This window comes from Fringilla coelebs, assembly GCF_963513975.1.
Source record: "Fringilla coelebs genome assembly, chromosome: 30".
In the NCBI taxonomy this organism is placed as follows: Eukaryota; Metazoa; Chordata; class Aves; order Passeriformes; family Fringillidae; genus Fringilla; species Fringilla coelebs.
This window is the reverse complement of record NC_140056.1, coordinates 153,442-174,524: the sequence shown is the minus strand read 5'-3', so window position 1 is coordinate 174,524 and position 21,083 is coordinate 153,442. Positions and strand designations below refer to the sequence as shown.

General features: G+C 64.9%; 1 protein-coding gene across 2 annotated transcripts; it reads right to left on the bottom strand.

Annotated features, from left to right (window-relative positions):
* Positions 1-819: 819 nt before the first annotated feature.
* SP1 (Sp1 transcription factor) lies at positions 820-15,938 on the bottom strand. Of its 2 annotated transcripts, none has more exons than XM_084223613.1 (6): positions 15,840-15,938; positions 14,699-14,793; positions 12,608-14,108; positions 4,982-5,150; positions 4,164-4,363; positions 820-2,853 (listed from the first exon to the last, which is right to left on the bottom strand). In XM_084223613.1, the coding sequence occupies exons 1-6, from the start codon at positions 15,844-15,846 to the stop codon at positions 2,537-2,539; spliced, it is 2,289 nt and encodes a 762-aa protein (XP_084079739.1). In that variant the 5' UTR covers positions 15,847-15,938; the 3' UTR covers positions 820-2,536. The 2 variants fall into 2 exon arrangements, with proteins under 2 accessions (XP_084079739.1, XP_084079740.1); XM_084223614.1 differs by lacking the exon at positions 15,840-15,938 and adding an exon at positions 15,229-15,405.
* Positions 15,939-21,083: the final 5,145 nt, after the last annotated feature.

Below are 21,083 nucleotides of genomic sequence, written 5' to 3'. Positions count from 1 at the left end.
TGCTGGGGGGGCCGGGCCCTGCGCCCCCTCCCCGGGGAGCTTCTGCTGCCTTTCCTTTTTTTTTTTTTGCGTGTTTTTTACAAAAAAAACCAAACCCAAAAACCCAAATCAAAACAAGATTCCTGCTTCCCGCCGGCTCCCGGAGCTCGGGATGGAGATGGGGCAGCCGGGGCAGCTCCTGCCCCTCCCGAGGGACTCCGGCTCCTCCCCGGGCTCCCGGCTCGGCTGGAGCTTCTCCCGGGACAGCGGGAGCGGGACAAGGGCACGGGGTGGGAAGCACCGGGGGGCGTGGGGGGGTCACTCTCCACCTGCCCTGGGGGGGGACAGCGCCCGATCTCCGGTGGGATGGATGGCCCGGGACAGGGGGGAAAGCCCTGGGATAGGGGGGATGGATGGCCCGGGATAGGGGGGATGGATGGCCCGGGACAGGGGGGAAAGCCCTGGGATAGGTGGGGATGGATGGCCCGGGACAGGAGGGATGGATGGCCCGGGATAGGTGGGGATGGATGGCCCGGGATAAGGGGGGGATTGATGGCCCGGAACAAGGGGGAAAGCCCGGGACAGGGGGGATGGATGGCCCGGGATAGGTGGGGATGGATGGCCCAGGATAGGGGGGGATGGATGGCCCGGGATAGGGGGGGATGGATGGCCCAGGATAGGGGGGGATGGATGGCCTGGGACAGGGGGGATGGATGGCCCGGGATAGGGGGGGATGGATGGCCCAGGATAGGGGGGGATGGATGGCCTGGGACAGGGGGGATGGATGGCCTGGGACAGGGGGGATGGATGGCCCGGGATAGGGGGGGATGGATGGCCCGGGATAAGGGGGGGATGGATGGCCTGGGACAGGGGGGATGGATGGCCCGGGATAGGGGGGGATGGATGGCCCGGGATAAGGGGGGGATGGATGGCCTGGGACAGGGGGGATGGATGGCCTGGGATAGGGGGGAAAGCCCCAGGACAGGGGGGGGATGGATGGCCCGGGATAGGGGGGGATTGATGGCCCGGGACAAAGGGGAAATCCCGGGACAGGGGGGATGGATGGCCCGGGATAGGTGGGGATGGATGGCCCGGGATAGGGGGGATGGATGGCCCGGGATAGGGGGGATGGATAGCCCGGGATAGGGGGGAAAGCCCAGGACAGGGGGGATGGATGGCCCGGGACAGGGGGGATGGATGACCCGGGACAGGGGGGGGGATTCATGGATCAGTGGGGTCTCCCCTCTGCCCCCTCCCCAAGAGAGGGGGGGCTCACACCCCGACCCCCGAATGGCAGCAGGGAGGTTCTGGCTCCACACCCGGGCTCACTGCAGGGCTCACCCCAAAGCTGCTGCCCGGAACAATCCCGGATTTCCTTTGGGGATCCACTCCCCGCACCCCACAGCCCAGCTGGGGACAGCCCAGCCAGGGCAGCCGGGCTGGGGCAGGAAGAGGAGGGTGTGGGAGGAAGCACGGAAAGGACCGAGCCCTCCCACGGCGGGAAGAGCAGGATCCTGGAAAACCCTTTTTGGGGTTTTTTTTGTGTTTTTTCTCCAAGCTGTCCCTATTTCCAGCACCCATTTTTTTTTGTTGTTTTTTTTGTCAGGAGCCACCTCCAGCGGTGCCACAACAAAACCCTCGAGTGTCCCTCGTGTCCCTGCGGTGCTTCCCCCTCGCTCCAGACCGGCTGAGCTCCGCAGATTCTCCTTTTTTCCCCGATTATTACTATTATTATTAATTCCAATGCTGGCTGTAATTAAAAAAAAAATCAACTTTTCCCCCCCCGAGGAGGCTCCAGTTGTCCCCCCAGGGCTGCATCCACGACCTTCCCATGGAGCAACTCCACTCCCACGGGACAGGGAGCCTTGCCAAGAAAACGGCTGGAAAAAACCAAGATCCAAGGGAAAAAAAAATAAAACCAACACCTGCCAAGGCAGGGGAGGGCAGTGGGAGTCCAAGGGTGAAAAATCCAGCGGGATCTCCCCCCGAGAATGCCAAAGGAATTACAGAGTCACCTCAAAGCAAAGCGCCGACAGCCCGGGGAGGGGGTTCTGGTGGGAAATAAACGGGGTCAGGGAGGGGAGGGGAGCTCGGGCATCGTCCGACCTGCTCCAGGATAAGGCATCAAAGGGACCACGCCATGGTCACAGCAACATCTCTCCTCTCTCAAACGAACACATTTTATATTTTTATATATATAATAATAATATAGAATCTTTTCTCTTCTTTTTTTTTTTTTTTTTTTTTGTGTTTGTGATTTTTTTTTTGGTTTTTTGTTTTTTTTTGTATTGTTTTGTTGGTATTTCTGTCGTCAGGGTTTTTTTTTTTGGTTGGTTTTTTTTGCTTTTTTTTTTTTTTTTTTGCTAAAAGGACCAAGGCATGATGACGCCAAAGGACCTCGGGGCGGTTGGTGAGGAGACAGGAAGGGGAGGAAAAAAGGACAAAAAAAAAAAAAAAAAAAAAGGGAGAGGAAGGAGGGGAAAAAAAAAAAAAAAATCAAGCCGAAATTAAAAAATATACATATATAACTCTGGCCTTGAGGTGGAGCAGGCGGCGCTCAGAAGCCGTTGCCGCTGATGTTGATGGACTGCAGGTCCGCCACCTGCATGACGTTGATGCCGCTGCTGGCCAGGCGGGCGATGCCCTCGGGGCAGATGGCCTCCATGGCCACCATGTTGGTGGCGATCAGCGCCGAGGGCGCGGCGCCGCCGTTGCCCTCGGCCGAGGCCGCCGTGTCCATGGGGACGGCCGAGACGTTCATGGCCACGCTGGCGGCGCCTCCCTTCTTGTTCTGGTGGGTCTTGATGTGCTTGGAGAGGTGGTCGCTGCGCATGAAGCGTTTGGGGCACTCGGGGCAGGCGAACTTCTTCTCTCCTGGGGGGAGGGAGGAGAGGTTGGGGTTGGGGAAGGGGGTCCTGCCCTGGCAGGGGTCGGGCGCTGGAGTGGAGACATGAGGGCAACGCTCCAGGAGGGTGGGATTTTGGGAATAGTTTGGGACCTTGGGAAAAGGTTCCGCCCTGTGAGAATGCTCAGGCTCTGGAGGGGCTCTCAGCCCCAAGAGATCAAGGCTAATGCTCCAGGAGTTGGAATTTTGGGAATAGTTTGGGACCTTGGGAAAAGGTTCCGCCCTGTGAGAGTGCTCAGGCTCTGGGGGGCTCCCAGCCCCAAGAGCTCAAGGTCAATTTCAGCTCTGGGGATCCCTGAGGCTGCCCCACGAGTCACAGTAGCCACCCCAGAGCACCCCAGCTCTCCTGGGGGAAGGGAGACGGGCATGAGGGAGGGAGGAGAGGTTGGGGTTGGGGAAGGGGGTCCTGCCCTGACAGGGGTCGGGCGCTGGAGTGGAGACATGAGGGCAACGCTGCAGGAGGGTGGAATTTTGGGAATAGTTTGGGACCTTGGGAAAAGGTTCCGCCCTGTGAGAGTGCTCAGGCTCTGAAGGGGCTCCCAGCCCCAAGAGATCAAGGCTAATGCTCCAGGAGTTGGAATTTTGGGAATAGTTTGGGACCTTGGGAAAAGGTTCCTCCCTGTGAGAGTGCTCAGGCTCTGGAGGGGCTCCCAGCCCCAAGAGATCAAGGCTAATGCTCCAGGAGTTGGAATTTTGGGAATAGTTTGGGACCTTGGGAAAAGGTTCCTCCCTGTGAGAGTGCTCAGGCTCTGGAGGGGCTCCCAGCCCCAAGACCTGAGAGCTGCAGGAGGCTGGAATTTCAGGAAAAGGTTCCTCCCTGTGAGAATGCTCAGGCTCTGGAGGGGCTCCCAGCCCCAAGAGATCAAGGCCAATGTCCCAGGAGGTTGGAATTTTGGGAAAAGGCTCTTCCCTGTGAGAGTGCTCAGGCTCTGGAGGGGCTCTCAGCCCCAAGAGATCAAGGCCAATGCTGCAGGATGTTGGAATTTTGGAAATTGTTTGGGACCTTGGGAAAAGGTTCCTCCCTGTGAGAGTGCTCAGGCTCTGGAGGGGCTCTCAGCCCCAAGAGCTCAAAGCCAACGCTGCCATCTCAGCTCTGGGGATCGCCGAGGCTGCCCGACGAGCCAGAGCAGCCCCCCCAGGTGTCCCAGGACCCCAGCCCCAGCTGTGTGAGGCTCAAACCCCCCTCAATTCCAGCCCCCCAGGACCCCAGCCCCAGCTGTGTGGGGCTCAAACCTCCCGCAATTTCAGCCCCCCAGGTGTCCCAGGAGCCCAGCCCCACCTGTGTGCGTGCGCTTGTGCCGCTGCAGCTCGTCGGAGCGGGTGAAGCGCTTCCCGCACAGCACCCAGGTGCAGATGAAGGGTCTCTCCCCCGTGTGCCACCGCAGGTGCGCCCGCAGGTGCGAGGTCTTCCCGTACACCTTCCCGCAGCCCGGCACGTGGCAGATGTGCTGCTTTTTTTTCCCTGGATCCCCAGAGCTCCTGCAAGGAGGGAAGGGTTAAACACGAGGGAATTTCAGGGGGGTGTGGAGCTGCTGGATTGGGATGGGTTGGACCTGTGGGATTGATGGGTTTGGGGTTAGATCTGTGGGATTGATGGGTTTGGGGTTAGATCTGTGGGATTGATGGGTTTGGACCCGTGGGATTGATGGGTTTGGGGTTAGATCTGTGGGATTGATGGGTTTGGACCTGTGGGTTTGGGGTTGGACTCGTGGGATTGATGGGTTTGGACCTGTGGGATTGATGGGTTTGCGGTGAGGTTCAGCCAGGTTTGGGGTGAGGTTCAGCCGGGTTTGGGGTGAGGTTTGGGGTGAGGTTCAGCCAGGTTTGGGGTGAGGTTCAGCCAGGTGAAGAGCCAGGCCCTGCCCTTGGCTCACAACAGCCCCACGGGACACAGGGAATTGGGGCTGGAAAGCTGGGAAAGGACCTGGGGCTGCGCCCAGGTACACCACGTGGCACCTGGGGACATGGGTGTGCTCGCCAGGGCTGGGGGAACAGCTGGAGCTGATGATCTGAGGGACCCTTCCCAAGGTGAACAATCCCCTAACACGGGGCCCTTTGGGGTGCTCCCGGTGCCAGAGCCGTGGGCAGCAGCCTCACCTGCCCTCTCCTTCCTTGCAGTAGGGACAGGTGCAGGCTTCCCTCCGTGTTTTCCGGCCCTGCTGGGGCTGGGGGTCGGGGCTGGTCTCGCCCTCCTCCACGGCCGTGCTCTCGTCGCCCAGCCCGTCCCCGCTGCCGCCGTGCAGCCCCAGCTGGGCGCCGTGCTCACCTGCGGGACACCAACGGGGCAGGTCACGGCAGGCTCCTCACCTGCACACCTCTCCTCCGACAAAGGGGGAATCCCACCCTTCTTCCTCAGCTTTCCCCAGCCTGGGGCTCTCCCTGGCCTCCCCAGCCCCTGGACCTCCCACATTTCCCTCATTTTGGTCCAGGTCTTTAATTTATTCCCAGGGGCTGTGATTCCAGCCCCAAATCCGCCTTTTTCACCCCAATTTCCTCACAGGAAGGACGTGCTGTCACCTGAATGTGGCAGGTTTGAGACAAATTCACCTTTTTGCCAGCAATTTCCTCACAAGGAATCTGTGACCCGAGTGTGGCAGGTTTGAGACAAGCACACCCGGGGCTTTATCTCCAATGAAGCTCCAGGTGGGAATTATTCCCAAAAAACCATTTTGGGTTTTCCCTGGTGCTGCTCCCAGCAGCTCCAGTGAGAATGAGGCTACAGGAAGGTCACTGGGGGTGTCCTGGGGCTGCTGGTGACCCTCTGCACTTTCCAAAGCTGGCATTCCCAAAGCCCAGCCCACGATCCTTCTGGGCAGCCCTGCTGGGAGCAGCACCTCGGCCAAGCAGGGAAATTTCCTTCCCCAGCCTGGTTTTCCCCATAGGAGCTCCGAGGCAGGAGCCAGGGGGGGTTGGAGAAGGATGAATTTCAAATCCCCCATGAGGCACAGGCTGGAGGTGCCAGGAGGGAGTTTCACAACCCGGAGACGGGGAATGAGGAAGAATTCCTGGCAGGAACAACCTGCCCAGTCCCTGCTGGTGCCGGTGCCAGCAGGCGTCAGTGGCGGCTGGGCAGAGCTCCACGGACGGACAGGAGGCACCAGGACAGAGCCCCGGGGCTCAGCAGGGACAGGGGGACAGACCCCTGGGGCTCAGGAGGCACCAGGACAGAGCCCTGGGGCTCAGGAGGCACCAGGACAGAGCCCTGGGGCTCAGGAGGGACAGGAGCCACCAGGACAGAGCTCTGGGGCTCAGGGGGGACAGATCCCTGGGGCTCAGGGGGAACAGGGGGACAGACCCCTGGGGTTCAACAGGGACAGGAGGCACCAGGACAGACCCCTGGGGCTCAGGAGGGACAGGGGGACAGATCCCTGGGGGTCAGGAGCCACCAGGACAGATCCCTGGGGCTCAGGAGCCACCAGGACAGATCCCTGGGGGTCAGGAGGGACAGGAGGCATCAGGAAAGTGAAATCTTCCCTAAAATCCAAACTGAAGCTTCCCAGCACTGCCTGAGGCCTCCTCTATCACCTGGGAGAAGAGGCAGGAGCAGCCTGGGGCAGGTTTGCTGCCCCCCAGCCCACAGGGATCCAGATTTCCTGGGAAAGGCAGTGCTGGCCTGCTGAGGACACCCAGAGCTTCCAACACCCCCAGGAGCAGAGCCTGGCCTGGGGACAGGGGGGACAGGGCAGGAGCAGCCAGGATGGCACCAGGGGCTGTCACTGGGGCTGTCACCTGGGGCTGGCACCAGGCACACAACCCCAGGTGTCCAGCCTGGCACCAACCCCTGGGCTCTGCCCCTCGGCCCTGGGAGCCTGGAGAAGGAAACTGTCCCCTCCAGAGGTGACACCCTTTGAGGGCTGGCCCTCGGTGCCACATTCCCGAGCTCCCTGCCAGGCTGAGGATTTCAGGAGCTTCCCAGTCCCTCCCTGCAGCTCCTGTGACGTGTCTGCAGTCACAGCCCTGCACGCAGCCAGCCTGGGAGGGGTTTTTAAGCTCCCTAAGCCAGCACCAACAGCTTTGTGCTCCAGCCACGGATTAGAGATTTCCCCGGATGGGAAGAGCTGAAAAAAAAAAGAAAAAGCAAGAAAAAAAAAAAGCCAAAAGAAAACACAACTCTTCCCCCCAAACCAGGAGAAAACACAAGTTCTTTCCCCCAAAAACACACCAGGGAGAGGGAGAATCCAGCCAGGATTCCTGGGAGTGGCTTCAATCCTCCACGAGGCAAAAGCCCACGCGGCATTTCTGGCCTTTTGGCACTGGGGGAACCAACCCAAATCCTGCTGCTGGGGATCTGTGTCTGCCTCTCAGTGAGGAATAAATCCAGGGCAGCAGATCCTGGACCTGCAGGGATCATCCCAGCCCAGGCTGGGATCTGAAATCTCTGGGATACGACGTGTTCAGGGGAGAAGTGGGCAGAGAGGATAATTCACATTTATTATCCCCCCTAATACACATCCCTGCTAAGACTAAAGCTTCCCTGGAGGCTCCACACTCAGGTCAGCAAAGCCCTCAAAAAATACATTATTAATAGAGCAAGAGGAGGTTTAATCCTTGGAAAAAGCCTGGGGAGAAAGAGGGATTTGGGGAAGGCAGGAGAGGGGAGCTGCCCCTGGGCCAGCTCCACCTCTGAGACCCCCCAGGAACGGGGCAGTTTCTGGTGTCCCACTAAAAAACCCCAAAGCCCGGAATCTTGGCTTGGGGATTCTCTGCAGACAAGGTGCTCCTTGTGCAGGAAAAAAGCTGGGGTTTGTTTGCTTTATTTAGCAAACTACCAGGAGGTGAGAAATGCCCAGAGCAGCTCTCACACCCACCCCGGCCAACCTCAGGCAGGGGAACAGACCCCGTGTTCATTTTCAGGGGGAAGAGCTGGAAATAAAACCCAAAACCAACAAACTGGGGCTGATTGTGCAAACCCTGCACCTCTGGCAGCCGTGCCTGGGCAGAGGGGAGGGGGGAGAGCTGGCACCAGGCACGACGTGGCTTCCTGGCACCAGGAAGTTCTCAGGTGAAAAGAAAGAAAAGCAAAACCTGGGGACACGCAGCTCCAACCTCTCAGGGTGTGTTCCTGAAAATACCTCCAAAATCCACATTTTCTAGCTCACAACTCCAGTTCTCCCCATTTCCTGCCCGGTTTTTGGGGTCACTGCCCTGCCCAGAACAAACCCCAGCTGCCTCAGACACACCAAAGAGCTGCACAAAGGGACAAAGTGGCTTTGGAACGATGTCCCCTTGGTTTTTTCCCCATCTGATTCCTTTCCTGGTTTGCAAAACGAGTTAATCTGCACCAGGAGCTCATCCATGTAAATGAGCCAAGCTCTGGCTCAGCAATTCCTTGGAGATCGGGGCCGTGGAGAGGGAACCAGGGGATGGGGCAGGCTGGAAGCCTGCAGCCCAGTGAGTAATTTGGACTCTCAGGGCTTTAATTTGGACTCTAATGACTCCACAAGCCACTCCTTGGGCAGCTCCTGTAATTGCTGGAGGTTTCTGTGCATCAGGATGAGGGACACTTCCTTTGGAGAGGGGATAAATTGGGATGGAGCCGACGGAATGAGTGAGGTGGGCTGGAAAAGGGGACAGAGCTGAGGCAAGGAATCACCTCATCATCCCCTCTGCCAGATCCCTGAATCCCCCAGGATCTGCCAAATGCCTCTGTCGTGCTGCAGACTGACAGACTGACAGAGAGCCCCTCTGCCCTTCAAATCCCCACCTGAACTGTCACTGGGATGAAGCCTCCAGCCCTGCCTTGCCTTGGGTGAAGCACCCAGAGCAGCTCACCCTGCAGGCACAGGCAGGTCCCACCAAAGCCCCCCTGCCATCCAGGCAGAAATCCCTGTGGGAGGGCTGTGGAAGGAGGAAAATGCCTGGCTGAGAGAGGGAAGGGCAATTCCCCAGGTGGGGAACCCCAGCAGGCGCCTCCCACCTCACCCCTCTCACACAGCAATCAGGAGTGGAAGCTCTCCTGAGCCACAAATGCCACGTTTTGATGCCAAGGAGGAACTGAAGGCTGTATCACCCCCAGGATCTGACCCAGCATCCTGGAAGGGCTGGGAGGGGATGAGGAGCCGCGCTAAGGTGGGAGCCGACGCTCTGGAAAGGAGCCACGCGGAAACTCCCCCAAAGGCGGGAGCCAGGCCGTGTCTCCTGCGTGGGGTGATAAGGACGGGGCTCCAGCAGGGCTGGGGCTGGCCCAGATAAAAGGCAGAGGCAGATCAGGGCCCGGCAGACGGGTCTGGAGCCGGGATCTCTCCCGGGAGGAGTCTCGGGGTGGGTGGGTGGGTGGGTGCCGCACACCCGACCCGTCCGACCGGCGCGGCCGCCAGCCCTTCCCAGCCCCGCTGAGCCTGGCCAGGAGCAGCAGCAGGGACGGCAAAAGGAGGAGGAGGAGGAGCAGGGCAGCCCCACGGAGCCACGGGGTGTCCCCCACCAAGGGGACTTTGTGTGGGGCACAGCCTCGCTGGGACCAAGCTGCCACAAGGCAGGCTCTGCCGGGATCGCTCCCCTTCCTCCCCGGGGCTCGTGTCAGCGCCCAGGGAGCAGCACAGATGGAGGAAGGTCAGCCCAGGAACGCAGAGGGGATGTAAAGTCCAGCCTGGCTGGGGTTCAGAGCAGGAAGTTTCACAATGTGCTGGTCTGGGCCGTGATGTCACGGCTGCGGTGAGACAAACAAGGGCTCGGCTCCCCTCTCCCCTCCCCGCCACGCTCCGGGCCGTGGGGATGCCTCATCCAGGCCCTGCTACAAAGCTGCCCTTAAAATCCAGCAAACAGGACACAATCGGGGCTTTGTGCCCTCTGGGAAGGGCCCTGGAAGGAGCAGGAGCAGGGAGGGGTTTGGGGCACACGTGGCCGAGGGTTCCTGTGCCCACCAGGGAGGGTCCTCACTGCTCCATCCCCCCACATCCTGCACCCACGGAGCTGGAAGGGAGCTCCTGCTGCCCAGAAAATCCCAATCCCACCCAACAGCTCCATCCAGCCCTGGAATCAAACATCCCAAAATGAGGGATATCCCTTGATGCCCCCCAAAACAAGAGGGTTTAATCCCAGTGCCGACCTCCACATTCCTCAGCCAGGGAGGGCTGGGACAGGGACGTGGGGACATCAGGGCTCTGACAGGGACAAGGACATGGGGACAGAGCCACGATAAGGACACTGAGCTCAGAAAAGTCCCTGCCTACGGCAAAAGAGGAAGAGAAACCCCAAAGTCACAAAATCCCCACCATCATCCCCCTGCCACAGGATGTCCCCTCCCTGGGCGGGCTGGGGTGACACTGAGGTGGCTCTCAGACCCCACCGAGGTGTCACAGCCCCCACCTGAGCCCCAGCCCCCGTCCCTCCCACGTGGGCAGCGCTGGCAGCAGCCCCGGGAGGGTTTTGGGGTGCTGCCAGCTGAGGAAATCCCCCCTCCCTGGCTCTGGGGGTGCCCTCCCCAGGGGCAGAGCCAGTGGAAGGGCCTGTTTGCCCACATGCCAGCCCTGGTGGCCACAGACCTGCCCCTGCCTCTGCTCCAGGGAGGAGGAGGAGGAGGAAACAGCCTCTGAGCCACCCCATTAACGCAGACACTGAGTCAGACCTGCACAGAGCTGGGCTCTGCATCCCACCCAGGAGCAAAAAACCCCGAGTTTTAAAGACCTTTTCAGGTGCTGCTTTCTCCCTGAGGGATTTTCCCCCTGTCAAAAAAAAACATGAGAAAACCATATTGGCAACAAACCCGAGGGGCTGGGAGGCACAGCCCCCGTCCATGGCGTTCAGGAGGGGACAGAGCCCCCCAGGAGGCCGAGCTGAGCTCTGCAAGGGGCAGGACACGCAGTGCTGCCCGCCCAGGTGGCAGCTGGGGCCACCACACCCCTGGCTGGGCACCTCCTCCTTCCCCAGGAGCAGCACCCAAGGAAAACCAGCCCCAGCCCCCTCCCCAGCCAGGGCCCATTTTCCATCGGCCTTCCCCCGGAAGAGAGGAGCTTTTCCTGCTCCAAAAATCCTTCCCAACTCCTCGCCCGGAGCAGAAAATTCCAGCACACGTGGAGGCTTGGAAAACTCTCAGGGATTTGGGAAGTGTTGGCAACAAATTCCCTGAAATTCCCATGGGAGAGCTCGGATCCGGAGGGAGGCAGGCCTGGGGGGGCTCAGCACCCCTTGGAGAGGGGCTGGGGGTGGCTGTGGGGACAAAGGGACCCATTGCCACGTCTGAGGGACACGGCCAGAGAAAAGCTGGAGTCAAACCCTGCCCCTGGACGGGCGCCAGGAAGATCCGTGCTGGCCACAGCTTCCCCATTTCATCCCAGGAGCCTCCCGGACCATCCCACCGAGCTGGGGCTCCCCAAAAAAACCGCTCTGAACCCTGCTCTGGCTTTTCTTTTAAAACGTCCCCGCGTCACAGAGACAGTGCCAGCGTCACTCGGGGCTGGGGACAGAGCCAGGAGGCCCCAGTGCTGCTGCCGGCGGGGAATTCTCCACGGCAGATCAAGGGCTGAGGGCTGCTGAGCTAAAAAAAAGGAGAGGAGGAGGAGGAGAAAGAGGAGGAGGCGGTTGCATGGGTGGTCTCTAGAACGTTCCTCCCTGTTCCACCTCCGAGGGCAGAGCCAGGCACGAATACAGGAACTGGGCTCGCCCGTGCCTTTCTCCAGCGCCTTCAAAACAAGGAAGGGGCCCGGGAGCACCGAGGAAAGAGCCTGGAAGGAGCCGGGGAGCACCGAGGAAGGAGCCCCGGCCGGGCAGGAGCCACCCCCGGCACGGGGATGGCAGCGAGGGGACCCTGCACACCCCGTGGGTGACACATGTGTCCCCTGGGAGCCCCCCACGGGTCCCTGCGCTCCGGGAAATCCAAGGATCAGCCTAATCCCGAGGCTAGAGTGAGCCGTGGCTCGCCTGCGAGCCAAGCTGCTGTAGCAACAGCCCAAAATAATGCTGCAAAACAAGCCCGGGGGAGCGGAGCAGCCGCTGCCTCTCGCGAGAGGGAAGCTCGGGCTGGATTGAGCAACATTTTCTGCTGCCTCTCAACTGTGACTAAATCCAGCAACAGCCCCTTTTAGCCAGAGCCAGAACACAAAAAAAAAAAACGGAAAAAAACCCCAAGGAAAACAGTGGAAAAGCAAGTGGAGAGCGTTCCCAGCGCCGATCCCTTCCGCGGCAGGAGCCGAGCAGGCTCCAGCTCGGTTCCCACATTCCATGGGCTGCTTTTCCCAGGCTGTGGGACACGGTGGGGTGGATCCCTGGGGATCTGAGCAGGGTGCCCACGGGACCGGCTGGGCCACGCTGAGGTCACGCTGTCCCGCGCCAGCACCCAGACACTTAATGAGCCCTTTCTTCCGCCCCTGGGAGGAAATTCCCCGCGGCTCCGTGACTGTGTTTGTTTTCTTGGGCTTTTCAGTTAATCCCTGTGCTTTATGGCCATGACTCCTTACAGGCTCAGCCAAGGAGCCAAGCTACACTTGGGTCCTCAGCCCAGCCCCGACCCGACACTCCTGGGTGGCCTCCAGAGCAGGACAGTGGCACAAAGCCAGGCGTCCCCCTTCTTCTCCACTTTCCCCCCAACAGCCACCTCCTGCCTTTCTTTCCAAGACGTAAACTCCCCAAAAAGACCTTTAGAGTCTTCTGGCGATCGACACGCTCGTTCCCCGGGGCCGGCACAAGCCCCACCCTGGCCACCGACACCATTTGACACCAACCACGCCCAGCCCAGCCCAGCCCAGCCGGGCCCGGCTGTTTCTCCTTCCCGGGGAGCCGAGCACTCACCGGGGGCGTTGGCGATGGCCAGGGGCAGCCCCTGCAGCTGGTGCACCTGGATCCCGGACGCTCCCAAGGCACTGAGGTTAATAGTCTGGAGGCCCGGCACGGAGGAGAGCTGGGCGGCGTTGACGGTGACGGTGCCGCTGGGCAGGGAGGCGATGGGGGTCAGCGTGGTGCTGGTGCTGCCCGTCTGGCCCAGCGACACGCCCTGCATGGGGGCCAGCGTGATTGTCTGCGCCTGGGGGTTCTGCACCTGCAGGTTCTGCAGCTGGATGGTCTGCCAGCTCACCTGCCCGTTGGGACCCACCGTGGGCGTGCGGATGATGATGGGCCCGGAGTTGGGCACGGCTTGGAGCTGCAGGTTCTGCAGGGTGTCTTGGGAGATGGCTTGAGTGGCAAAGGTCTGGCCAGACAGCGGGGTGGTCTGGAGGGCTTGGATTGTCTGCCCTCCTTGGACCAGCTGTGGCTGGATCAGGATCTGCTGCTGCTGCTGCTGCTGTGACTGCTGACTCTGATCCCCCTCCTTCTGCTGCCCCGGCTGCAGGGCCACCCCCGACACCGGGGTCTGCAGAGAGTCCGAGCTGGGGACGCTGCTGGCCCTCTGGGGCGTCTGCGCCTGCACGTTGGTGCCCACCGTGGCGCTGGTGGAGAAATTCATGACGCCCACGTTACTGGTGGTGGTGGTGGTGGAGTAGCTGTTGGCGTTGGTGAAGAAGGCGCCCGAGCTGGCCTGGGACGTGGCCGTGCTGCCCGAGCTGCTGGCAGCCCCCGAGGTGGCCGGCTGGGAGCTGCTGTCCGGCGAGCCCGAGCTGCTCAGGGTGCCCGTCTGGGACGTGGGGGCCAGGCTGGCGGCCACGCTGTTGACCGGCAGCAGGGTGATGTTGCCGTTCAGGGCCACGGGCACGTTGGCCACGTACTGGGTCTGCCCGGAGAGGCTGTTGTTGGCCAGCCCCACGCCCTGGATGGGCACGGCCTGCTGCAGCAGGTTGGGCATGGCGATGAGGTTGCTGCCGCCCGCGCGGCTGGTGATGATCTGCTGGTTGGAGCCGGGGATGATCTGCAGCTGCCCCGAGGCATCCTGCTGCACGTTCACCTGCGCCGGGGTGGTGGCAAACTGCAGCTGCTGCCCGTCGATGGTCTGGAACTGGGGGATCACCTGGTACTGGATGTTGGGGATGACGCCCGGCAGGCCCGTCAGCACCTGCTGGTTCTGCAGGCCGGACGCCGAGGTGACCACGTAGGGCCCGGTGCTGACCGGGCGGCTCTTGGAGGCGTCGCCGCCGTTGCTGCCGTTGCTGCCCGGCTCCTTGGAGCCCGTGGGGGTGCTGGAGCCCGCCGAGATGATCTGCCAGCCGTTGGCCGACTGGGTGAGCTGGGCAGCGGCCGCGTTCAGGTCCAGCTCGCCGCTCCCGCCCTGCTGGCCCTGGGAGCTGTTGGAGTTCTCATTGGGAGACTCGATGCGGCTGCAGGTGGCTGCCAGCAGGGCCAGCGGGGACGGCTGTGACTCCTGGGGATGAGAGGAGGAGTTACGCGGGTGGGAGGAGGCCCGAGGGGCAGGCCCGGAGTGGAAAAAAAAATAAAAGAAACCAAACGGGGAAACAAAAAAAAAAACTTAATAAGAGAAAACAGGGAGGAGCGTACTCGGAAAAGATAAACACTCCTTCCTGAACAAACCCACCCACAGCCGGAAAAATACAACTGCCAGGCACAAGGCTGTCAGGCCGGGACAGCCTGAACCCGCACGGAAAAGCCTTTTGGGAGGGAGCCTGCCTGGGAAAGCCAAGAGAGGAGAGGGCTCCTCCACCCCCAAGCCGAGAAATCCCCCTGAGGCACAACAACCCCCAGGAAGGAGGGTCATTCCTGGGCTCCCCGAGCTGGAGAAGGGCCAGGGGGGCCGTGGTGTCACTGACAGCAGGGGAACGGCGTGTTTCAGAGAGCCAGGGAGGAGGGGAAGCCACGGGCGCTGCTTGGCAGCGCTCACCCTCCTCTTCCTGCCCTGCTCAAACGCTTGCCTGGGCCCAGCAAACAGCTCGGCCCGGGCCTGGACTTTGCCACGGGTTTCCCGGGGCCAGCGGGGCCGATCCTCCCCCCGCTCACCTGGGCCTCCCCACCGCCGGCGCTGCTCGTGCTGCTGGCGTCGCCTTCGCCCTTGTCGGGCTTCACAGCCGACATCTCCTCGGTGCTCTCTTGGTCTGCGCGGGAGGGAAGTGACAGCCCCGCTTAGGGACATTTTGGGGCAGGACAGCGGCACGAGGCTCGGCAGGGCCGGGCAGGGCCCGGAGGGGACGGGGCGCGCTGGCTCCGGGGGCACCATGTGCTGCTGGCGCAGCCGGGAAGGGGCTGCGAGGAGCGGGGAGCTGCCAAGGAGGAGCTGGCAGCGGGACAGGGGGGGAGGACCCGGCCCTGCTCCAGGCGCGGCTCCTCCCCAGCCGCCCGGGACACTCCCTGGCCCCCGCCGAGGTGCTCCCCGGGCCTCCCCCGAGCCTCGCCCGGGGCGCGCACACACACCTCCCGCCGGGCCCCGCGGATCCACCCCGGGATTCCCCCGCGCGGGTCCGGCCCGCGGGATGCCCTGCCCGGGGCTGCCCCTCCCGCCACCCGCCCGGCGCGGGGGTCCCCGCTCCCACCGAGTGCTTCCTCTCCCAGCGCTCAGGAGCCTCCTCATCCTCCGCCGGCCACCGGGGCAGCGGCCCCCGCTCCTGCCCTCACCCCCAGCGCCCCGCACCGGGGTCTGCCCTGGGCTGGGGGCGCTGGGCGCCCCCCGCCCGCCGGCTCGCTCCTTCCCACGGCCCTCCCGCACGGCCCCCCCGCCCGCGGCCCCCGCATCCGCCCCCGCAGGGCGCCTTGCCCGGGAACGGGGGAAAGCCCCCCGGTCCCTGCGCTCGCAGCCGCCCACCCCCCCGGCCTCCCCCGCCATCTCCGCGCCCGATCCCCCGGGATCTCGCCCCCCCCCGCCGCCCCCAGCCCCGATTCCCGGGGCCTCCCCATCACTCCCCGCCGCCCCCTCCTCCGCTCCAGCCCTGCCCGGCGCGGCCGCCGGTCCCTCCCCCGAGGCCTTCCCCCCTCCCCCGGGTCCCTCCCCCGGCAGGTCCCCCCGGCGCGGCGCGGCGAGGCCCGGCCCGGCGGGGCCCGGCCCGGCGGGGCGGGGCCGCCTCTGGCCCCTCCGAGCGGGCGGGCGCCGCCGCCTCTGCGTGTGCCCGGGGCCCCGCGCGGCGCTCGGCCCCGGCCCCGTCCTTACCGCTCATGGTGCCGGGGCCGGGCCGGGCGCGCGGGGCGGGGCGGGGGCGCGGGCGGGCGAGCGGCCGAACCCGCCGGTGCCGCCGAGGGGCTGCCGAGGGAGGGGCCGCGCGCCGCGGCCGCAGCCCCGCGCCCCGCCTCCGCCGCCCCCGCAGCCAATGGGCGCCGCGCGGACCGCGGAGCGACGGGCGGCGCGGCCAATGGGAAGAGAGGGCGGCGCGGCGCGGGGGGAGAGGAGGGCGGGCGGGCCCCGCCCCTGGCGCCCCGCCCCGTGGGGGAGGGGGAGCGCGGCTGGGCGGTGGCCAATGGGGGCGCGGGGGGGAGGGGGCGGGCGGCGGCTCAGCCAATCGGCGCCCGCGCGGGCTCGCAGGGAGACCCCGTATGGGCGCGGCCGCGGCGGCGCGGGCCGCGGCGTGATGAACGTGTGCCGCCGCCAATGGGACATGGGAGGCGGGGCGTGGCTGAAACTGGCAGCGCCCAGCACCAACCGGCTGCGCGGACCGCGCCGTGGGGCGGGAGAGGAGCGGATATTGATGCTAGCGACGACTAATCGCAGCGCGGAGGCGGCAGCCGCGGCGCGGCTCGGAGCCAATCAGCGCGCCGGTCGGTCTCAAACGAGCCAATGGGCGCCGCGGGGAGGCGGGGCCCGCGGCCGGGCTGCGCCCTTGGGGGGACGGCGCGGCGAATGGCGGAGCCGGCGCCATGTTGGGTTCGACTTCCTCAGCCCCGGCCGGGCTCCCCCGGGCACTCCTGGGGCTCCCCTCGCCCTCGGTCCCGCGGGTTACGTCCAGCTCTTCCCTCCCTGAGTCCCCGTTCTAAGCCGGAAGACGGCTCGGCCGTGTCGCGACCGCCGCCATGGCGGTGCGACACGTCCTCACGGGCCCGCGGCGCTGTGTGAATCCCCAGAGCCCTGTCACGACATCGCCCAGCCCTGTCCCGACACGGCGGGCGCTACAGCGGCGAGCCCGGGCTGCCCTTGCCCCGGGAACGGTGCTTGGGGAGTTTGGGGGCGTTGCGGGATTTGGGGCCAGATCCTTCATTTCACAGCAAAACGAGCGGCGTGGGGGCGAGCGGGGCCCGCGGCCAGCGACACACCGCGGAGGGGACAGCAGGGGACACGCAGTGGCGTCGGCTCCGCTTTCCAGCATCAGAACCGCCACCCCCCGTCCGTGACCTGCCCATTTCCCGGTGTTTTCGGCCCAATTCCCGCCCCGCAGCCCGGGGAGGCTCCGCGGCCTCGGCCCCGCACCTGACGGGGCTTGGGGACAACCTGTCCCTGCCCTGTCCCTGTCCCTGCCCTGTCCCTGTCCCTGCCCTGTCCTCGTCCTGCTCCCTACACACCATTGGGGTCGCTCGGTGTCCCCTCGTCACCTGCACTGGGGGCAAAAGGGCCCAGCAGGCCCTGCCCAGGGCTGGGGGACACCGGGACCGTCCCCGTCCTGTCACCGGGACCGTCCCGGTCCTGTCCCCGGGGCTGTCCCCGTCCTGTCACCGCCCTGAGCCCCGGGGGGCTGCGCTGGGCTGGGCTGGGCCGGGCGGGTCGAGGGGGGCCCGGCAGGACCTGCCCCCGTTAGACCCCCCCCCCTTGTTTAAGCCCCCTGACCCCGTTAGTCCCAGTCGGGTCCTTGTCCCCTCCAGTCCCCTTGTCGCCCAACTGCCACCATTAGCACTCAAAGCCCCATCGGGGCTCCCCCAATTAACAGCCCCAATTAACCTCTCATTTCCCTCCAAGAGACCTCCCCCTATTTACCCTTCACTGCCCCACATGGGGACCTCCCCAGTGTCCCCAGTGCCACCATTAACCCCTCACTGTCCCTCTCCCCAGTGTCCCCAGTGCCACCATTAACCCCTCACTGTCCCTCCCCTCCCCAGTGCCCCCAGTGCCACCATTAACCCCTCATTGTCCCCCTCCCCAGTGTCCCCAGTGCCACCATTAACCCCTCACTGTCCCCCCGGGACCCCTCCCCAGTGTCCCCAGGCGCCCCCCGGTGGTCGCGGCCGGGCGGTGCCGCCCCCGGGCCCGAGGCTTTGCTGCCGCCTGGCGGGGGCGCCACGGCGGGACCGGGCACCGACTGTCACCGACTGTCACCGACTGTCACCGACAGTGTCACCGACAGTGTCACCGATTGTCACCGACAGTGTCACTGACAGTGTCCTGTCACCTGCCATGGCAGGACCCGGGCACCGACTATCACTGACTGTCACCAACAATGTCACCGTCACCAACAGTGTCACCAACAGTGACACCAACTGTCACCGATTGTCACCACCAGTGTCACCAGCCATGTCCTTTCACCTGCCACAGTGGGACCTGGCACTGACTGTCACCAATAGTGTCACCAACAGTGTCCTGTCACCTGTCACCATGGTGGGTCCTGGCACTGACTGTCACCAGTGCTGCCGTGGCACCAACACTGTCACCGACCCTGTCCTGCCCCCAAGCGTGTCTCTAGCAGTGTCCCCAGTCCTGTCTTGTCCCCAGCAGTGTCCCCAAAGCTGCCCTGTCCTGTCCCAAACAGTGCCCCCATCCCTGCCCTGTTCTGTCCCCAACCCTATTCTCAGCCGTGTCCTGTCCCCAGGGTTCTCACATCAGGGTGCTGTCCTATCCTGTGTCCCCAAAAGTGTCCCCAACTCTGTCACTGTCCCTGCGCTCCCTCTGCTGCTGTCCCCACGCCTGTCCTGTCCCCATCCGTGTCCCTGTCCCCACCTCCCGCTGGCCACTCAGGGGACACCAGACGGGGACAGAGGAACCCTCAGCCTTGGACTGGGGGCAAACTGGGAGCACTGGGGGGGGCAGAGGGGCCAGCCTGGGGTGCCCCACCCCCGCTGCCACCCCCCGATTGTCCCTCTGGGTCCTCCCCCTCCCCCGGCAGGTCGCGGCCGCGGAGGAATCAGGGCGACGCCGGGCGACTCCCAGCAATTTTGGGTTGGGAACCGCAGAAATGCAGCGCGGCGCGAGCCAGGGCGGCCCGGCCCGGGGACAGCGACGGGCGGGGGGACCGGGGGGGTCACAGGGCCTGGGGGGACCCTGGCAGCTTGGGGGGCACGTGGGGTACCCCGGATTTGCATTGGGGGGGGGTCTTTGGCAGCTCGGAGGGGACACGGGGCACGGTGGCAGCTTGGGGGGGGTCCTCCGGCAGCCGGAGGGGGGGTCGGGCCCCCGGTGCCGCCCCCGCGGCTGCCGCCGCTCTGATGTGGCTTCGGCACCGCAGCGCAATGGGAGCCACATGGCGGGGGGGACACGGGGGGAACGCGGACCACCCCTGTCCCCCAGCGGTCACCCCTGTCCCCCCGCGGCCACCCGTGTCCCCCCCCAGGGGCAGCGCTGCCCTCTGGGCTCTGCCCGGCTGGGCTCTGTCCGTCTGTCCCCGCCGGGGGTCGGTCCCGGCTCGCTGCCCGTGTCCCCCCGCCCCCCGCGGTTATTTCCAGGGATAATTCCGGGATAATTAAAGGGTGGGAGGAAACACCGGGGCCGTGGGCGCAGCTCAGCCCTGGGGCCACCCTGGCCTGGCTTCCCCGTGGGTGGGAAGCCCCCAGCCCCATTCCGGGTGCCCCTCCGTCCCTGCAGGTCCCCGGTTTCCATCCAGCCCCCATGTCCCCACACGTCCCCTGGCTCCTCCTGCCCCGCGGACCCTCCCCGTCCCCCACCTCTGTGATGCCGGGGGGCTCCGAACACCGGGGTGCCCCCCGTGGGTGGTGCTGGGGGGTTGGGGGGGAGCTCAGCCCCGTTCCGAGCCCTCGGAGCCTCCCCCGGCCCCCCCGGTCCCGCGGGGCCCGTGGGCGGCCGTGGCCGGCGCACCCAGCGCGGGGGCTGGGCTATTTCGGGGCCTCCGACCGCAAGGGAAACATCCGGGGGCCGGAGAGGGCGGGCGGGGCCGGGCCGGGCCGGGCCGGGCCGGGCCGGGGGGACACGGGGGGACACCGCGCCAGGTGAGGGCTGGGGGACGCGGGGGTCACCCCGGGCCCGTTCCGCTTGGTGCCCCCGCCGTCACCGCGGGGGTCGGGGGGGACAGCGCTGCCGGGACCCCCGCGCTGGGCAGGGGGCTTTGCCTGGCCCTGGGGACCGCGGTGGGGACAGGGACACCTCCAGCCCCGCTGAGACCCCTCCGGACTCATCTCAGGGGGCTGAGACCCCCAAACTCGTGTCATGGCGGGGCTGAGATCCCCCCAGGCTTGGGACAGAGGGGCTGAGCCCCCTCAAATTCGCGTCAGTTCCTGAGCCAGGCTGATGGATGGGGTGAATGAGGCAGAGGAGGGAGGGAGGGATGGGAAGGAGGGATGGAGAGGAGGACGGAGGGAGGGATGGACAGACGGACGGTGGCTGGCCGGCTGCCCGGGGACGGAGCCCCCCCGCTCCGTGTCCCCCCCGCGCTGGCGAGGTCCCGGCGTCCGGCCGGGTATAAATACCGGGTAATTGCGGGGGCCCGGCGCGGCCGCGGGGCCGTGGGCGGCCGAGCCCGGCGCCGCCCTGTAATCAGCCCCCGCCGCCGCCCCCCCGCGCGGCCGCCGCGCTTTGAAGGGTCCCGGGGCACACGGGGGGGGTCCCCACCGCCCCCGAGCCGCGGAGAGACCCCCGCCCCAGCTGACACCCCCAGCCCAGCCCGGCCGTTCGGGCAGCGCCGGACCCCGCCGGGAGCCGGACCCGGTGGGAGTGAAACCCCCCAAAAAATCCATGGGGTACCCCCCCATCCCACGCCGCGCTGGCTGAGGAGGAGGAGGAGGGCTGGAGTGGCCGTCCCAGTTTGCTCCCAGTTTGCGGGCAGTGGAAGCCCCAGCGAGGGGGGGCCGGTGGTTGTGGCCTTCGGCGGCGCCGGCGGCTGCGGAGCGGAAAGCCCTGACTCAGGGCTGGGAAAGGGCCCCGCTGGCTCCGGCCGGCCCCGGCGGGGGAAACGGGCACGGGGGAAAGCGGCAAGAAAACCGGAGCGATGGGGGAGTAATAAAATTTAAAAAAAAGGCAGGGGGAAAGAGCAGTTGGAACAATTCCTTCATGGGGGAAACTGAGGCACAGGGGGTCCCCAGCCCCATAGCCAGAGCCATGTGTGTCCCTGACCCCCTGCACATGTCCCCTGTCCCTGTCCCCAGCTCTGTTCCTTCAGGACCCGGCTCTGACCCCATCCCTGGTCCCTCCAGCCCCATCCCTGCTCCATTCCCAACTCCTGTCCCCATCCCCACACCTCTGACCCCATTCCTGAAGCTCCAGCCCACGTCCCTCTCATTCCCATCAGTTGTCCCCTCCTGTCCCCGT

What these genes read in the sequence shown, in the direction of transcription:
- SP1 (XM_084223613.1), bottom strand. An exon ending in CCGGCGGTGGGGAGGCCCAG is followed by an intron (nt 14,109 to 14,698) that starts GTGAGCGGGGGG and finishes TCTCATCCCCAG; the next exon opens with GAGTCACAGCCGTCCCCGCT. An exon ending in GCACAAGCGCACGCACACAG is followed by an intron (nt 2,854 to 4,163) that starts GTGGGGCTGGGC and finishes CCCTCCCCCCAG; the next exon opens with GAGAGAAGAAGTTCGCCTGC.